The following is an 18,519-nucleotide window of genomic DNA, read 5'->3' on the forward strand; positions in this document are numbered from 1 at the left end:
TATTCAGAAGTCAGGTATGGTGTAAGCCATGCAAAAAAAAAAGGTCAATGCTTGGCACCTTTGCCAGCCTCTCTTTCTGTGTAATTGTGTGTCTTTAGCTGCTGTGGTGGGTGTTCATCCCCTGGCTTAGGTGAGTATTGGGATGCTGTGGAGATGCAGTTGTGCTTTCACATGGAATTCAGACCATGCTGCTCCCTCAGTGACTGCACACACTGGGAAAGGAACTCCACTTTGCTAGAAAAAATACATGGTTGGATGATATAGCCCAGTGAAGCCTTGGATCCAGCTGCCTTCCAAGGAAAAGAGGGCAGAGGAAAGCTTGTCAGCCTGGGCTGAGCTAAGCAGCTTTCTCTGACCTTGCCTGTCTGTGGAGCCAGGAGTGCAAATTTACAACATCAGGGCAGTAAGAGATTGACAGAATGGGATGGGAAATGCTGTTAAAATGGTTGTCAAGGTTGTGAGCCGAGGTCAGGCTGTGCCAAAGAACAGGTCAGGCTTTGGGATTGTGCCAGACACAGCAGCAGGGATGGTTCTGGAAGAAGACCTGGGATGAGCCTTTCTTTCTGCAGGAGGTGTGTAGTGTTGCAGTGGTTGTGCTGGGCAGAGGAAGGAGGGGAAACAGTGGCAGATCCTTGAGTGGCAATGCCCTTTTCCATGTTCACAAAGGATGGGCCTTGCTCATCGTGTCTAGCTCTGGCATCCCTTCCCTGGGCAGTTCTGGGAGCAGTATTAGAGCAAGGCTGTACTCTGTAAGGTATGTTGGACTGGCAGTAGCCTGTGGTTGGGACTTGGCTTTTTTTTTTTCTTCTTTTTTTCTCTCAATAAAGTCAGTTTATACCATTCACTTTTGTAATGTGTACTTCAATATACCCTCAGTGCATCTGTGCATCATTGTTCCACAGAAGGCACATGGCTTTAAAGTGTCCCCAAATAAAGTCATACTGCTACATTCAGGGAATAGGGGAAGCACCAACAGTTCAGGCAAAGAAAGCATCATTATCTGAGCAGAATACTAGCTCCAGGTTCTTCCAGCTTTATGTCCTTTTTTTGCCTAGATTCAGAATGTGTTCAAAAGGCATTCCATCCAGCTTATAAGCTTTAGTAGCACCACAGCTCTGACTTTCCCATACAGAAAGTGGTGCAAAGCTCCCTCTTGTGATTGTTAGCTGGACAGGCTTGCACCAAGCAGGTCTGGAGGTGTAGGAGTGATGGCTGCTGCTTCTGCCAGCACTTTGAATTCTCACAAGGTCTCTCAGGTGTACTATTTGTGCCTGGGTATACAATGGCTACAGCTTGGTGACCCAGGGAGGAGCTGGCAGCTGTGCACTGAGATCACTCAGCTACCTGCAGTGAGCTGGCTTATTTAAAAGTGGCAGAGTCCTTAAAATGTTCTGGCTCAAAGCACGTAGCTAAAGGCATCATTTCAGTGCAGTATTAATGTCCTTAAATTGTACCTACTCTGAAGTGGCAGCTGGGGCTGCTGAGGCCACTGAATGTTCCCTAGACCTCCCAAGGGGGCTGAAGCTGGAAGGATGGTATTTCCAGGCTCTTAGTTGCCTGTCCTGACAAAATCTGTGGCACTGCTCCTGGGTGTAGCTGCAGGACAGCTGTATTTTGTGTAAATGTCTCTAGGATACTTGGTGTGCTTTGCTCCTAACAGTGCCTGGCAGGTGCCATGGACACTGGGAAGGAAGCCTTGTGGCAGGATCCTTGACTTGGCCTGTGAGTGTGTGCTTGGGCCTTTATCATTTGAAACCCAGCCTCTCCCCAGGATGGTTTTTCCCCAATGGATGTTGCAGGCAGTGCTGTACACTCGTTTGGCCTCACCACCCTCATTTTTTCCTAATGTTTAATCTAAACCTACTCTTTATTGATTTGAAGCCGTTAATAATGGCTTCAAATATTTGCCAGCCTTACTGTTGATTCAGACTTGGTGTACAAAGAAGTGAATGTCCATGATCTGCTGGGAAAGAGACAGATTCTTACCTGGGACTATGGAGAGGGGTCTGGCGGGGAGGAGAAGTTTTTTTCTGGCTGGAAAGGAGGAATCTCAAAGTGGGGTTATTGACTTTTAAAATTTTCTTTTCTCCCTGACCTGAAGTCCCAGCTATGGTGTGCTTTGCTCCTAACAGTGCCTGGCAGGTGCCATGGACACTGGGAAGGAAGCCTTGTGGCAGGATCCTTGACTTGGCCTGTGAGTGTGTGCTTGGGCCTTTATCATTTGAAACCCAGCCTCTCCCCAGGATGGTTTTTCCCCAGTGGATGTTACAGGCAGTGCTGTACACTCGTTCAGGACAGTGGGAGACTCCACACCTCAATCAGGATGGGGTGTGAATGCCCTGCTGTGCTGCTGCTTTTGGGGTTGGCTGACTTCATACCAACACAGGCCTTGAGTACCTTTGTGTCTCTATTTTTCATGGGTTAGGACAAGCTGAGATAAGTGAAGAGGAAAGTGTAGTTCTTCTCGTGTGTGACAGGTGCTATGAAGATTGAGGTTTTTCATGTGTATTTCTAGTGCAAGTAGATACTGGGGTGCTTCTGACTTCTTAGCCAACCTGATTTGGTTCCATTCAGGGCTGATTCCTTGCTCAGAGAGGGGTTATGCACAGGAAGATAATTGTGTTGAGTGTGTATTTTTAATCAGCTGGTAAACTAAGAGCTCTTTCCTTTCCTTTCCTGTAAATCTTTTGGTGGAACTGTAATGGGGGATGTTCTCTCCAGGGTGGGTAACACACAGATCACCTGCCAAACCCATTAAGTGCTCAGTGACTGAATTTGTAGTTTCCAAGTCAGGATAGGTGCTACTGACAATCCTAATTCTAGTTTTCTCTTTAAAGGGGGAGACATCAGTTCATGGGACTGCTGCAAGCCCCAAAGAGGGTCATGAGGAGGGGTCAGAGAATGACCATGGAGTGCCTTCGTCCAAAAAGATGCAGGGGGAGCGTGGAGGAGGAGCAGCTCTCAAGGAGAATGTGTGTCAGGTAGTGTTCTGAAGAAATCTCTTTGAAACTATCCCACTGTAAAGTATTCTGTGTAAGTTCTGGGACACATTGGTGCCCCAGGTAAGCCCAGGTAGCCTCCAAGTGCTTATTATAGAATTAACCAGCTTTTGCGCTATGTATCAAGAATTTCTCCTGTATTAGCATCTCTTCCTCTTAAAGTTCAGAGGTTAGGGAGATGTGACCAGCATAAGATACATTTTACCCAATGTAGGATATCAGGGAGTTGGATGGTGAATAACAGTGGTTATACACAAACTACCTGAATTAACTGACACAAGGCAAATGTAGCATTTTTCCCCGGGGGGTCTCTGCTGGCAGTTCTGGCCAGCACGGGGGTTGCTGCTGTGTGGGATGCTTCTGGGAAGAAAATTGCTCAAGCTGATACTGTGTTTCTTTCCCACAGATCTGTGAGAAGCCGGGGGAGTTGTTGCTGTGTGAGGCGCAGTGCTGTGGTGCTTTCCACCTGCAGTGCCTTGGGCTCTCCGAGATGCCGAAGGGCAAATTCATCTGCAATGAGTGTTCCACAGGTAGGGCAGCTTCTGTGGGGGCAGGACTGTGGGCTTACCTGGTGCTTCCTTGGCTGGAGCGACGTGCCTGCTGTGGGGCTGCTGAGTAGCTCTCAGTCCTCAGATTATTGGTTTGGTGTCTGATAATGACTTTCTGATTAGAATCACAGAATCACAGGGTGGGTTGGGTTGGAAGGGACCTTAAAGATCATCAAATTCCACCCGCCTGCCACAGGCAGCAGCACCTTCTACTAGACCAGGTTGCTCCAAGCCCTGTCCAACCTGGGCTTGAACACTTCCAGATATGAGGCATCCACAGCTTCTCTGGGCAACCTGTGCTATGGCCTCACCACCCTCATTTTTTCCTAATGTTTAATCTAAACCTACTCTTTATTGATTTGAAGCCGTTAATAATGGCTTCAAATATTTGCCAGCCTTACTGTTGATTCAGACTTGGTGTACAAAGAAGTGAATGTCCATGATCTGCTGGGAAAGAGACAGATTCTTACCTGGGACTATGGAGAGGGGTCTGGCGGGGAGGAGAAGTTTTTTTCTGGCTGGAAAGGAGGAATCTCAAAGTGGGGTTATTGACTTTTAAAATTTTCTTTTCTCCCTGACCTGAAGTCCCAGCTATAATAATATTTATTTTGATGTGGAATTCTACTGCAGCTTCAGGCCAAACCAGCCTGGTGCAGAGACCAGTGCTCTGGGATGGGTGCAGCAGGCTGGGAAGTTGTGCTGTGCTATTAGGCAGCCTGGTGACAGCACCAGGCCCTCCTTTAGCCCTCCTGTGTGACCAGTGTGTCGCTCTTTCTCCAGGGGTCCACACCTGCTTTGTGTGCAAGAGCTGCGGGGAGGATGTGAAGCGGTGCTTGCTGCCCCTCTGTGGGAAGTATTACCACGAAGCCTGCATACAGAAATACCCACCCACAGTCATGCAGAACAAGGGCTTCCGCTGCTCCCTGCACATCTGCATGACCTGCCATGCTGCTAACCCAGCAAACATCTCTGCCTCTAAAGGTACCTGAGTCCTCCAGGGTGGTCTGGGGGGTGCAGTCACCTGGTTTCTCTTTGTTTCGTGTCCAGCTGGTTCACCAGTTCTTTGCTCTGTTGCCTTTGTGTCCTTGCCACAGCACTGGCTGTGTTTGCTGAGGAGTCCTGCTCTGCTCCCAGGGGAGTGGAAGGGGTGGTGTCAGAGCGTGAGGCTCGGCAGCACTCCCCATGGTCGGCCATGGCAGCTGGAATGTTCTCAGGCTGTCCCGAGGCTCGGATTCCTGCACGCCCAGCCTTGCCTCAGGCCTCAGTGGGTTTTTGAGTAAATCTCTGGAGCTGTACAGACACGCTTGGGTTTCTCCCACCTGCTCCTCACTGTGCCAGTGCTGCAGATGGTGCCTTGCTTAGCAGCACGGGCTGTCAACACAGCGGCATCAAGAGCAGCACAGGGCAAACTATGATATTGTTCTACTAATCCATTTTTTTCTATGTAAACTCTCATCTTGTAGTGGAGACACCCCTGGGCTAAGCTTCCTAGGCAAACATTTGTTTGAGCTGTTTGCAGCAATACCTTGACCTTTACTTCACATGATCAAACTTAAAACTTTTGTGATTGCTGTGTATGTTTGCTTCTAAGGCTGCCTTTCTTTAATCCTTGGTATTTTAAGATGGGTGACAATAAGACCGGCTCTATTTTTATCCTCAGAGTCTGTGTCAAAGTAGGCTTTTTTTGCCCCCGTTTATCAATATTTGGTGTAGAAAACAGCACCAGGGCCAAAAGCCCGCAGCCCAGCCAGCCACTTCCCCACTGAACATTTGGTGACTGGCTGCTGCTTCTCAATGGTCACATTTAGCCCTTTTCTCCCACCTAGTCTTCCTGTTTATAGTCTGCTGTGAGGAACTGAAAATGGGCTCTCAAAAACCTCACATAAACTAGGCCTGTAGGGAAGTCTGAATTGCCTGGAAGTTCTGGAATTTCAGGGTAAAATCTGATAAACAAGAGGCAAGTGCTTATGTTTTCAGAAACTACATGGATTGATTTCATTATGTGCAGCTAAGCACTTGGAACACCCCATCTGTAATTACTGTCGGAGCTGATTTAGTAATTATTTGTGTATGATAGGAAGCAGTCCCAGTCTGTGAACTCTTGAACTGTTTCTGCACAGCATGCAGGAGATTTTTCACTTCTAAATAATGCAATTTTATTTTAGGTTGTAGGTATTACAGATTTTATAATTTTATATATATTTAGTTACATTAAATAACTTAATAGAAATCCAGTGAGTATATCATGGGTGGTCTATAAAAATTAAAGATCAGCTTCCTTCTCCAAAGCTCATTTTGAGCTTAGGTATGAGTAGAGTCTAGTTTTAGTAGGAAGGAGTGGTGATCCTTCAGAGGCTGACTGCTGTGGCTGTCGGTGCCAGGTCGCCTGATGCGCTGCGTGCGGTGTCCGGTCGCGTATCACTCCAACGACTTCTGCCTGGCCGCCGGCTCCGTGGTCCTGGCCTCCAACAGCATCATCTGCCCCAACCACTTCACGGCGCGCCGGGGCTGCCGCAACCACGAGCACGTCAACGTCAGCTGGTGCTTTGTCTGCTCGGAAGGTGAGGTGCTCAGCGCTGGGTCCCCTGGCACCAGGGAATGCTCTGCCCAGAATTCGTTACAGAGGGCAGAAGCTTTTCCCATCCAGAATGTCCCAATGGCAGCTGCAGAGAGCAGACTGCCTCTCTGTCTTTCCACATTTAAGTCCAGCTTCAGGCTAGGACCTTTTCTGGATTCTCAGAAGAGTTCTTTTTTCACCTTGAATAGGGCTCAGCTTTTGAAAAGGGCTTGCAGGAGACCATCATTCCCTTTTTTCCAGGTCTGTCTGGAAATGGGGAGTGCAGGGATTCTGCACAGTGACTGATAAATTTCTCCTCTTTCTCTTTGCAGGGGGCAGCCTTTTATGCTGCGAGTCGTGCCCGGCTGCGTTTCACCGTGAGTGTCTAAACATTGAGATGCCAGAGGGAAGCTGGTATTGTAATGATTGCAAGGCAGGCAAAAAGCCACACTACAAAGAAGTAGTCTGGGTGAAAGTTGGGCGCTACAGGTAGGTGAAGATAGAACAGACTTGTCTCCCATCCCTTCTTCATGCAGTGCTCATGGTGATGGAGGTGAGGAGCTGCTCCTCTCTGCAGGGTTCATTGCATCAGGCCTCTGCATTTTTTGCATGCACATTGCTGGTAAAATGTGAGCTTTCCTTCTCCAGTAGCCTCTTTTCTCCCCACCAGCCTTGCTGGTAAGCCCTCACACACTTTTTCCCATGTCTCCATGCAGTAGCATACTTTTGAGGTGGCTGGAAGTGGGGAAAGCCAGAGGTTTCATCTGCCCTTTCCTGTGTTGCAGGTGGTGGCCAGCTGAGATTTGCCATCCTAGGACAATTCCTGTCAACATCCAGAAAATGAAGCATGACATCGGTGAGTTCCCTGTGCTGTTCTTTGGCTCCAAGGACTACCTGTGGACCCACCAGGCTCGTGTGTTCCCTTACATGGAAGGTGATGTCAGCAGCAAAGACAAGATGGGGAAGGGCGTGGATGGCATATACAAGAAAGGTAACTTGTCTTCATCCAACTTGTCTTCTTATAACTGAAGTGAAATTAAATGTGTAGAATGAGCTGCTGCTTATGTATCATCCAGCATGCTCAGAGTGTTTGTTTGACTCCCAGAGAGGGAGAAGGGTATGCAGGTCTCAAATGCTTGTCCAGTTCTGACATAATGTCTCAAAATTCAAGTGAGCTGCTGCTGTGTCAGCTTCCCTGTGTGTAATACAGTCATTATCTTGATATAAACGTGCACTTGAGAGTTGTGGGTGTAGCTGTCTGGCATCTCTGCCCAAGAGGGCAGGCAAAGATGGCCAACAGATGGGATGCTTCATCACCCGTGAGCAGGCCCTTGACTGTAATTTCTGCACTTCCCTGCTGCATTGGCCTTTTCTTCACGCTCCTCTGTTGAACCATGTGAGCACTGGGTGGACAGTGGCTGCCCAGCTCTGCGTGAGCAGAGGGAGTTCCTCATAACAGAGCCTGTTCTCTCACTTAGCTCTTCAGGAAGCTGCTGTGAGATTTGAAGAATTGAAAGCACAGAAAGAACTGAGACAACTTCAGGAAGACAAAAAGAATGACAAGAAACCTCCTCCCTACAAACACATCAAGGTGAGGGGAGGTGGTGGGGGCAGGTGTGGAAGAGAAGTCTTGAGCTGTCGGTGCAGGTGATTTACAGGTATACAGAAACATTTCTGATGTTTGGGTGTCTGGCTGTTCTTGAAGGTTCCTTTGATCCTCTTTCCATCCTCAGCAAGCTGGGCTGCACTGACAGAGGTGCTCTGGTCTGCTGGAACAGATCTGATCATGTCTGTGCTGACCATGTCAGTTGTGTGATCCAAAGGAAGTGTCTCTGTACCTTGAGAACTCAGGGGAGAGGGTTGGTAATGCTCAGTGTGGTCAAATGCTCCGTGCTGCTGATGGCAAGGTGGACAAACCAGGACAGGAGGTGGTCAGGGTGCAGTGCAGCAAGGCTGTGTGGAGGGTGTGCTAACCCACAGTATCTTCTATCATCTGCTATTGTTTTATTTCTCTTTCTGTATCAGTTGGTGACTGAACAGAAATACTGAACCATGTGTATATCAGCCCTTTTTCTCAGTTTTGGGGAGCTATTCACATTAAGGGCTGTTAAATATTATTGTTATTATTGAGTTAGAATTGGAGCAGCAATAGCTACAGGATAGAGGTGACTTGAGAGCTGGGGCCAAGCATGTGCCTGTGTCTGAGAAGTGGATCCCAACTGACCAGAAACCCATTGACTCAGGGACTGTGTTCTTTTTTCCTGCTTCTTTTACTGCTTCTGTCTTCCCTTCTTTTATGTGGCAAAATATGAAAGCTTAAATGGTTTCTGGCACTTTTTGTATCTAGCTAGGATTTTTAGGCAGGCAGGTATATCCTGCATGAGTTACTGTGTGGTGTACAGAGCACAACTGAATGCTGTGGCAGAAGTATGGGCCTGGCAGCTTCAGTAGAGGAAGTAGTTTCTCATTATAGCTATTTTTAGGCCTCTCTGGCCACAACATGAAGGAACTTTGGAAGCAGTTTAGAGCCTTTGAAATACCCTTTTATATAAATAATGACGGTTGTGGTCATTAGTCATGGCAGCTCTTCTGAGGTCTGGGTGCAAGCTGTTGGTCTCTCTGAAAGCAAAGCAGTTTGCAGGAGCAGATGGTGAACTGGAGAAGGCTTCAGGATGGAATGGATGAAGCTGTTTGTGTCCACTCCTTCTAAGGAGGTCAGCACCTCAAGTGCATCCCAAGGAACACGCACATGAGAGGCTGCTGCAAAATATACTTGGGATCCTTCATCACGTCAGGCTTGTGATGAGTCCAAACATTGCCCTGCTTTGGTTTTTTTTTCAGCAGTGCCTCAGAGAATAGGGCAGGTGTGCTGGGCATATGTGGTGTGCAGTGGCAGTACTAGAGCAGTACCAGTAGTGGATTGACCCAGTCCTGTGAGTCTTACCACTCGTAATGAGTCTGGGTAAGAGATGGGAAGCAGCAGAGGAGAACCTGAGTGACAAGGAAGGTTGGAGGTGGGGCACAGTTCTAGGAGAAAGATGGGGGGGAGACTGTGTTGAAGTGATTTAATGGGGGGTTTCTGCAGGGTTTGTGTTTAAACAAAGGGGAATCAGGACTGGGCCAGCCTCAGACAGGCTGTCGATGTGGAAAGTCTGTGGGTGGGACTAGGTAATTTATATGGGGGCTGGAATAGGTTTGCTGAAATCCCTTCCTTTCATGTTCTGGGAGAGGAAAGTGAGACAGGCGTTCACCCAGGGAAAGAGCAACAAGGAACTTTTCTTCAGTGTCTCTCTCCGAAGTCCTGACTTTCTGTTGCCTGCTTTTCAGCGTTTGCTGCCTTTAACCAAACCCCAAGGACCCAGCTCATGCCACAGACACGCCAGTCGCTTCTTCCACCTGGTGCTGCACTCTGCTTCCTTCTGGAGCGGTTTTTAGAGAGCTCCTTGCCTTAACTCTGAGCTCCTCTTTGTGTCTTCCAACCCCAGCCTTGTCTGGTTTGACTTCCATTTACATCTGCAGGACAGTTGGGTAGGGAGGTAACTGCATGGTAGGCCTTGTGTCACAGGTGTGACCGCTGAGGGCACAAACCAGCTTGAAGGTAACATTCAAAAATCAGGGCAGTAAGGGAAAGCTGAGGAAAAGCACCTGACACTCAGACTGGAAAAGGTGCATTTTGATGCAGAAAGTGGTTTGGTGCTGATCACAGGGATGCTGTGTGCCCAGCAAGAGCACTGGGCTGGCCACTTGAGCTGGATAATGGGAGGGGGACACTTGGCAGCCTCTCACCGTGCAAGGGTCGCAGAATATTCACTGCACCAGGTGATGCTAATGGGGAACCTGCATCCTCCTGAGCCCTTTCCTCTAACCTTCTGCCTCTCGAAATAGCATTCCCAGAAGTACAGCTGTGCCTGTACTTGTGTCCTTGTGCCCTTTGCTGTCACTAAGTCACCACAGCCCGTCAGCTCATAGGCAAGGGTGGAGTACAGAAGTGCCTGTCGGGGTAACCTGTAGCTCCCAAGAGCTCATGTCCCTCGTGTGCATTGAAGGTGAACCGGCCGGTGGGGAAGGTGCAGATCTTCACCGCAGACCTGTCCGAGATTCCGCGCTGCAACTGCAAACCCACGGACGAGAACCCCTGCGGCCTGGACTCGGAGTGCATCAACCGCATGCTGCTCTACGAGTGCCACCCCCTGGTGTGTCCTGCTGGCGAGCGCTGCCAGAACCAGTGCTTCTCCAAGCGCCAGTACCCCGAGGTACAGATCTTCCGCACGCTGGCACGAGGCTGGGGCTTGCAGGCCAAGACAGACATCAGGAAGGTACCTGCGCTCTTTCTGTGTCGTTTCGTCTTGTCGCTTGTCTCTTGATCGCTCTTGGTTTGAAAACTGAGTTTGAAAAAGACTTCTTGATGTAGAATGTCATTTAGAAAGAAAATTTGATTTAGTCTTTCCTGTTTTGGCTCAGCTGATGGAGAAAATTATTTGCATGTTGATGTCCCACAGGGTAAGAAAGGTGATTGCTTGGTCAGTCTGCTTGTAAGAACAATGGGATGGTGCTCAGGATTTCCAGATGGGGAACAATGATTATTCCTCCCCCCCACTGTTGACTAGCCAGGCTTATCCAGCGTGAGAATCTTGTGTCAGAAACAGAAACCAGGGCTTGGAACTTAAAAAAGGGCAGTGTCTTGGACATGGCTGTTATTACTGCTGAAACTGATTATCTCCACCTAAAACACTTGTATGTGTTTTTTAAATGCAAAGAAGAGCAATTCTTTGGACACACATCTGTGCTGAATGAAGGAGGAGGAATGTTAAATCCAAAAGAACCCCAAAGCTAATAAAGGATAAAGTGAAACAGAGGACTATTAGCATAGTAAGAGAAGAATGTCTGAAAAGGCACTAGTGATGACATGATAAGAGGGAGGCCCTGATAGAAGAGGCAAAATGTGAGTCTGTCCTGTTGAAAACTTTGCTGGCTGCTGTGCCATTAGTTAAAGGATATCTCTGCCATTCCGTGTACTTGTTTCACTTTCAGCAGACAGTCTGGAAACAGAAAATACTCAGTTATTTAGTGGGGGGACCTGTTAGCCCCACTGGAGCAGAGCTGGGGTTCTCTTTAATGGCTGGAGTACTTGACCACAAGAGAGCTTCTGCACTCACTGCAGGAGCAGGTGCTCCAGGTGCATCCTGCTGCTCCGTGTGTTGGTCCCCAAAGGGATATTGTTTTCAGCTGGAATGCAATTAGGGCTGTGCTTTGAGCTTTGCAGCAAAGTGCTGTTCTTGTGGTTAACTTCTGTGCTGTCCCTGGATGCTAATTCTTTCTTTGGCACAAAGAATAACCTGGTGGTCACAGTTCTTTATTTAATTTATTTTGAGTTATTTGAGCATGTGAAACGGATGTATGGTTCAGGGCTCTTGGTGAAGGTTACAGGCCAAACTGGCTGCAGGGCACAGGGAGAGATTTTTAGGAAGGAAACAGGAGCTAAGTTCTAGCACAAAGGTGGACATCCCTCCATCCTGCAGATAATTTGTCTTGTCTTATGAGCTTGTTGTTTTGTGTCTGGCAGGGTGAATTTGTTAATGAGTATGTTGGGGAGCTCATTGACGAAGAGGAGTGCCGGGCCCGAATCCGCTATGCTCAGGAGCACGACATTACCAATTTCTACATGTTGACACTGGATAAGGTATGTGCAAGGAATCTCCTGCCAGCATCCTGAACAGAAGTAAAAAGATGGAAAGGAAGGCATGATACTCCATCTAGCAAAAAGATGCTAAACATTGCTAATGAGCTGGCCTGCATTTCCTCTGAAATGCCTAATGAATTAATGTGTAATAGAGGAGCTTCAGGCTGGATTTCAGGGTTAGGAGGAAAGTCTGAACAGGCATTGCCTGAGTTTATTCATTAGAGCTGAGGACAGTTGTCTGAGGGCTGTAGATCCTACTTCAGCATAAGAGGCTGAATTTGAGAGCCTTGGGATCCTTCCCAGGAGCTGAACTTTGGAGAGCCCAGAACGGGGTTGGTGTGTGCCAGAAGAGGCATGTAAGTTATAGGCACAGGAAGACCTTCATCTGAGTTCACATCTCAGGTCTTGCTGTTCTGAGTAGATTGATGGATTTAGTTACACCCACAGGCTCCCCAGTGGGTCCTGCAGACGAGGTTGTTGCTATGAACCTCCTGGTTTTCAGAGGTTTAAGTGATTTTGTCAGCTGCTTTCCCTACCTTGTCACTCAGCCATGGAAAGATGAGAAGGAAACCATGAAAGCAAACATGGGGAGGAAGCTCTACAGTGTGGGACAGGATAACAGTGACTGCTTTGTCTTTCCCCTCATCCTGCTGTACGTTCACACTGACCATATCTTGTTCTCCTTGTATGGCTGATGGGGCAGACCCAAGTGTTAATATCTCCCTCATTACTACAAAAGTAAATCTCAGTTGCAGCTTCCCTCTCATCTCCAGCCCCATAACAAGCTGTGCACCAGTGTACCTCAGCTAACACACTCTTCCTGTTTTCCTTCTATACCCTAACATGTAAGAAATAGGAACTGCTGTTTTGCTTTCAAGCAGAAGTTGGGGCCTGGAACCACAAGCACTGCCTTGGAAATGTGTGGGGGTGGTGTTTATCCAGTACTGATGCCACAGGGAGACTTTGTTTCCCAGAAAGCAACAGTGGCGCTGTCCTGGCTGTTTGGGAGCCCTGTGTCTTTGAGGAGGAGGATGATGTGCGGGAGGCTGCCGTGTGATCTGCCAGCACTGGCCAGAGGCATCAGAGCTGGTTGATTGCAGTTGATGACAGCTGATTGAAATGTGGTGTTCTGGGCTTTTTTTGCAATCCAGGATCGAATCATTGACGCTGGGCCAAAGGGCAACTATGCTCGGTTCATGAACCATTGCTGCCAGCCCAACTGTGAGACTCAGAAGTGGTGTGTGAATGGTGACACTCGGGTCGGGCTCTTCGCTCTTGTAAATATCAAAGCTGGTAAGGAACACACTGTCAATGCCTGCAGTGGCCTTGGGGGTTCTGTAAGGAAAAGGGAGGGTTTGTAGCTCTCTGGAAGGAGATTTAATTTTTATTTTCATTGGGGTATTCATGAGGCTTAACAGCAGCACTAACATAATGAAACACATGTAGCCATGGTATCAGTGGAGGTTGACACAGGGCCCTGCTACAGATTCAATGCCCTTTTTAGCTGTAAAATGTGGTAGGGGTGAGGGGTTGCACTGAATTTTCAATCTACACAGATCTTTGGAGAGATTAATAGTTTGGTGTCCTTGTGTAGTAGTGGCAGTCATTTGTGACATTGTATTTAAAAAGTGCTTTTACTTTAGCAGTAAAACATTCTGCTGTGTAATTCATTAACAACTTGCTTGGTTTTGATCTGCTTTTGTGCCAGGGACTGAGCTGACTTTCAACTACAATCTGGAGTGTTTGGGAAATGGAAAGACCGTTTGTAAATGTGGTGCCCCAAACTGCAGTGGCTTCCTAGGAGTAAGGCCAAAGGTATGATGCATCCTTTAAGCTTTTGTTCTTCCAGATTGTCTCTTTGCATAGATGTGTATCTATCGTTGGTTGCAGGTTTCTGGTTTAAGAGATCATTTAAGTGTGGCCATGGGAACAGTGCTTGAAATGAGTTAAATATTCGAGTTTTCATTCTGAGAGCAAGTCTTAGTCTTCAGTTATCAGAGTTGCTATAAATAACGACAGGAAGCTTTATTTTACACTGAAAGAATAAAAGAAAGAGAGTGGGTTTTTAAATTTTTTTTTAAATTTTCTACTTCTTATCCCTCTTTGCATAGATGTGTATCAATCGTTGGTTGCAGAGGTTTCTGGTTTAAGAGATCGTTTAAGTGTGGCCATGGGAACAGTGCTTGAAATGAGTTAAATATTCGAGTTTTCATTCTGAGAGCAAGTCTTAGTCTTCAGTTATCAGAGTTGCTATAAATAACGACAGGAAGCTTTATTTTACACTGAAAGAATAAAAGAAAGAGAGTGGGTTTTTTAAATTTTTTTTTTAAATTTTCTACTTCTTATCATGACATTTTCCATAGCACTAGAGGAGCAAAGAACAGGCATGGGAAAGACTTCATTAGATAACCAAGAAAACACAACTCAGCCCATTTCCCAAAGTGAAAGCTCCCAAAGTAAATTGTGAGCATGCATGGAAGGGCAGCAGACTCACATTCCTTCACACTGAAGTTGCTTTAGAGCCAAAGGCTGCTACTTCACCATCTATTCTCCAGTAAAGTTCTTGGTTTTATTCTGGTTTTAATGAAAGGACCGATTTTTACACATCAGACAGACATAAGAAATCTGCCATATCTAGTTGAAAAAACACCAGCTTTTAGAACTCACTGACTTTTTGAGGGCTTCGATTTGTAACTGTAATGTTGCAGTAACAGGAATTGATTTCAATTACCTCCTTGTGTGAGCTGGTTCTCACTGGGAAAAGGAAATAACAGGAGCAGTTGGCCGAGTTCCCAGCTGTCACCCGTTAAATCTATGTCTCAGCTGTTGGTTTGTTACAAGTGCTTCACCAAATCAGTCTGTAATCCCTCTGCTCTGGCATGTGGATCCTGCCGTGCCCACAGTTAAGGGTTAAAAACCTCCAGCAGCACAGTTGTTGAGCCCCATCAATATGTAGGGAAGGTTTTATGAATTCTCCAGAGATTAGTTCTTCAGAAAAATTAACTTACAAAAATAAAAAATGGATGTCTTCAGAAGCTGGCAGATGAAGGGAGTGGCACATCTGATGTATTTAGCTCCTTTTTGGGTTGCAATTTAAAGTTCAATTGATTTTGTGCTGCCCCTGTGTTATACATGGCTTGACTGTCATTTTTGCCTTGAAATTGCAGGTGCACGATGGAAATGAGAGAAAGATGCCCTTTAGTTGGCATTCATGTTCCATTGTGATATCTGAGGCTGCTCATTCCATCTTGATGAGATGGGCTAAGAACAGTACAGAGAAAACAATACCTTGGGGTGGTTTTTTAAAAGATTCTTCTCACAATAGATGCATTTTTAAGCTTCCTGAAGATACAGCAAGACAAAACTGATTATACTCAAGTTCACTCTTAAAAGTGCCTTCTAACCGGGAGTGTGGAGGAATGTTTGGGAGTCTATGGTACTGCAGGGAGCAAGTGGGAATCGCTTAGTCCAGCTGTTAGACCTCTCTTAGACTTTCAAATTAGCTATGAAGGGATTTTCTTGTTCTCTTTGTAATTAGATGGCCAGGAACTAGGCGCTGAAAATCGGGGGCATAGTTTAGGTGGGGGCATTTCAGTGCCTGCATTTTCAGTGATAAGAAAGACCTGGTTTGTCCCCATTGTCAGGGGGAATGATGGTATGAAAGCAGAAACATCCACATGTGAATGGGAAGGAAACAATCAAGAGATGTAACTCCTTGGTGACAGGAAAGCTGGATAGCAAACTGTAAGAGTTCTGAAATTATAAGTCTGGAGACCAAGGTTTTTAAATGTTTTGGTGATGAAAATATTATGCACGATATTTTTGCAGAATAAAGGTTGTAAAAATTGCTTCATAGGCATTGTCTCAGCACACAGAGATGTCCTGCATGGAGAACACATATTTGAACACAAAGAGATGTAGAAAATGGCACAGAATTTAGCTCGTGTCTCTTTAGATAAACTAAAGTGATGGTGCTTTGGTAAGGTCAGGACTTGGGGCCAGAAGCATCATCTTTGTGGAGTTGAGTGTTCCACACAATGGGAGGCTCAGCCTGGCTTGGAAGGGGAGTTGGAAGAGCAGGGTTGGAGGAAGCCTTAGGCCAGAGAAAAGAGCACTTGAACCATTTAGTTGCCTGTTCTGGGTCCAGTTGTAGTTACTTCACTACACAGATAATTTAACTATAGTGATCATGCAGAGTTCAATTCTCATTGGAGTGGGAGAGTGAGAGGATGGGGCAGTTGCAAAGGAATAACTGGGTGTGAGGGAATGGAGATTGGATATTCCACAGTACACACCTGGAGAGTGAACAGCAGAAACAAATCCACCATGAGAAGGTCGTGGTGGAGAAGGAGGCACTGTGCAGCTCAGCTGCTGAGCTGTGGTGGGACACAGCTGTGGAAAAGGCAAATGGGGGCAGTGCTTTGGGGGAATTTCCTGTTCTTTTGGCTAAGTGTTTTTGTCTTTGTATGAGAGGTGTTATCTGAGGTAGCATGTGTAATTCTGTAACTTTCGTTTGGGACAAATGTACTCAATAAGGGCAGAGAAAAGCCACTGGGAAGACTGAGTGTGTAGACTGTGAAAGTTTCAGTTTGCAAGCAGGAGAGTGTGTCCCAGAGGTTTCTTCAGGGAGACAGAAAAGCTTCAAATGTTGAATTTGATGATCTTGGAGGTCTTTTCCAGCCGTAAAGATTTTGTGATTCTGGTGCAAAAGAACACCATTGACACAAGAACAAATAGGTCTAAACTGATGACAGATAAATTCATACTGAAATTGGAGAGGGAAGTGATGAATGTGAAAAAGTGCAGGAAGGCCCTGAATAGACTGTGTGAGTCATGTGTGCCAGGACACCTGACTACTTCGACCTGAAGATCTGGGAGAGGTGGCACGAGCTCAGTGACACCAGGCAGCCCCAGCTCCTCATTCTGCTGTTGCCAGTTAGATAAATCCCATATCCAGTCAAGCTTTGCTGCATGACTTCCAGGCTCTTTCAAAATAACTGGGAGCTTTTTGCTGTAGTGACTTGCTTGCCAAATACCGAGCAGCACTAGAGATGCTGCACAGGTCTCAGGTATAGCTGGCAGTGGGATTTGTGTCAGCAGGGTTTGCAGCAGGAAGGGAGCAGGTGGATGTTAACCAACATCTTTTCACCCCCAGAGCCAGCCCAGTCTCAGCGAGGAGAAGTCCAAGAAGCTGAAGAGGCGGCCACAGATGAAGCGCAGGTCGCAGGCGGAGGTGATGAAGGAGCGGGAGGACGAGTGCTTCAGCTGCGGGGACGGCGGGCAGCTGGTCTCTTGTAAGAAGTCAGGCTGCCCCAAGGTGTACCACGCTGACTGCCTCAACCTGACCAAGAGACCTGCAGGTCAGTGCTCTGCTTGGCTCACAGTGTTGGCTCTGGGTGCTGCTCGTGACCTTGCGTTCTATTCACAGCTTCGTAACATTTAGAGAAATCCTTCTCACTTGAACAGATCTTGTTGCCCAACCAACCCAGCCCTGGTTTGCACCCCACTGTGACTGCAAAAAGGTGAACTAGTTCTGAAAGGAGAGCTGGTCCTTGCCTAAGAGGTGATGCTTATGAATTGACCCCATTCTTGGGGCTGCAGAGCATAATCCAAACAATAGCTGAGGTATTGGTCATCACACTGGCTGTTTACCCAAAGTTGAAGACAATTGTGAGTTGAATGGTGAGGAGAAGCGATGCTGGAAAATAGGAGTTAGAAAAGAATCTCTTAGTTGTCTGCATACCCATTAGTTCATAAGTAAGAGAGCAGTACCAAAGCATATTCTAGTATGTGTGACATGAGGACAAAAATTGAAATAAAAAAATACTCAAAAACTACAGGCCAGCCTCCAGCCTGCTTTCCATTTGCAAAGTTTCTCCTAACAGCCTGACTTAAAAACACAAAGAATTGCCAGCTCTCTGATACATTTTTTTATATAGTGGAAGATTGTTGTCTCAGTCCTTTTCCGGCTTGTACAAACATAGCCTGAAGTTTTTATTCTTGATCTACTCTGGACCATGTCCCACTTGCCTACACATTTTTTTTAAAACTGGAAACAAGTATTTTAGCAGCATTGCAGCTGAGGCCTTGCTTACTCTGACAGAAAAGAATAATTATATTTTGGTTTTTACATAAAAGTTCTTCGGAAATTATGTTTTACTTCTTTTGCAAAAAATAACTTATATTGATGTGATGTTGATGGTTTGCTTTATCCTTCTTGAGTTTTCATCTTGATCCTTTTCTCATATTTATTTCTTCCTCTTGCAATCCTGTTTTGCACCTGTCTTTATTTAATTACACCTTGTTGGTGCAAGAGCATTTGTCCAGTTTAAATTCTGAGCCTGTCCAACTGGATTTTTTCAGTCCCTTACAGGCTCGATGTTATCTACCTGTATCTGTAAGAGTATTTGCTGTTCTGCTTCCAGAAATTTAAATTATTGTACAGATTAAAATACATTCCTGAAGGATGTAATTTGAAATGCCTCCTCAGTTTGCCATAAGACCATTAATAACTGGTTTTTAAGAATAATTTTCAGTCAGTTGTAGCAATTTTACTCTTTTTACACATAGGCAATGATTTTCATACCCTGCTCCTTGGAGTATCATTCAGGACATGAAAGGTTCAGCACTTTCTACTTCAAATGTTTCCTCTGCCATGGGCATTGCTGTCAAGTAATTGGAATTTCCTGCTTGTTTGCATGTTTGCTAATTGTGTGATCTTACTTCCAAGAGCCG

General features: G+C 46.3%; 1 protein-coding gene across 6 annotated transcripts in view; it reads left to right on the top strand.

Annotated features, from left to right (window-relative positions):
- NSD1 (nuclear receptor binding SET domain protein 1) overlaps positions 1-18,519 on the top strand; it is a 60,553-nt gene that overhangs the window by 31,735 nt on the left and 10,299 nt on the right. For all 6 annotated transcript variants that reach the window (XM_041481884.1, XM_041481885.1, XM_041481887.1 and 3 more), the window contains 12 exons: positions 2,838-2,981; positions 3,406-3,529; positions 4,328-4,528; positions 5,929-6,108; positions 6,437-6,593; positions 6,890-7,095; positions 7,583-7,695; positions 10,151-10,420; positions 11,668-11,784; positions 12,936-13,077; positions 13,493-13,599; positions 16,940-17,144. In XM_041481884.1, coding sequence (XP_041337818.1) covers positions 2,838-2,981; positions 3,406-3,529; positions 4,328-4,528; positions 5,929-6,108; positions 6,437-6,593; positions 6,890-7,095; positions 7,583-7,695; positions 10,151-10,420; positions 11,668-11,784; positions 12,936-13,077; positions 13,493-13,599; positions 16,940-17,144 — 1,966 coding nt within the window. The remainder of the gene's footprint in view (positions 1-2,837; positions 2,982-3,405; positions 3,530-4,327; positions 4,529-5,928; positions 6,109-6,436; positions 6,594-6,889; positions 7,096-7,582; positions 7,696-10,150; positions 10,421-11,667; positions 11,785-12,935; positions 13,078-13,492; positions 13,600-16,939; positions 17,145-18,519) is intronic.

The sequence above is a fragment of the Pyrgilauda ruficollis genome, unplaced genomic scaffold (genome assembly GCF_017590135.1).
Source record: "Pyrgilauda ruficollis isolate IOZ18807 unplaced genomic scaffold, ASM1759013v1 scaffold57, whole genome shotgun sequence".
In the NCBI taxonomy this organism is placed as follows: domain Eukaryota; kingdom Metazoa; phylum Chordata; class Aves; order Passeriformes; family Passeridae; genus Pyrgilauda; species Pyrgilauda ruficollis.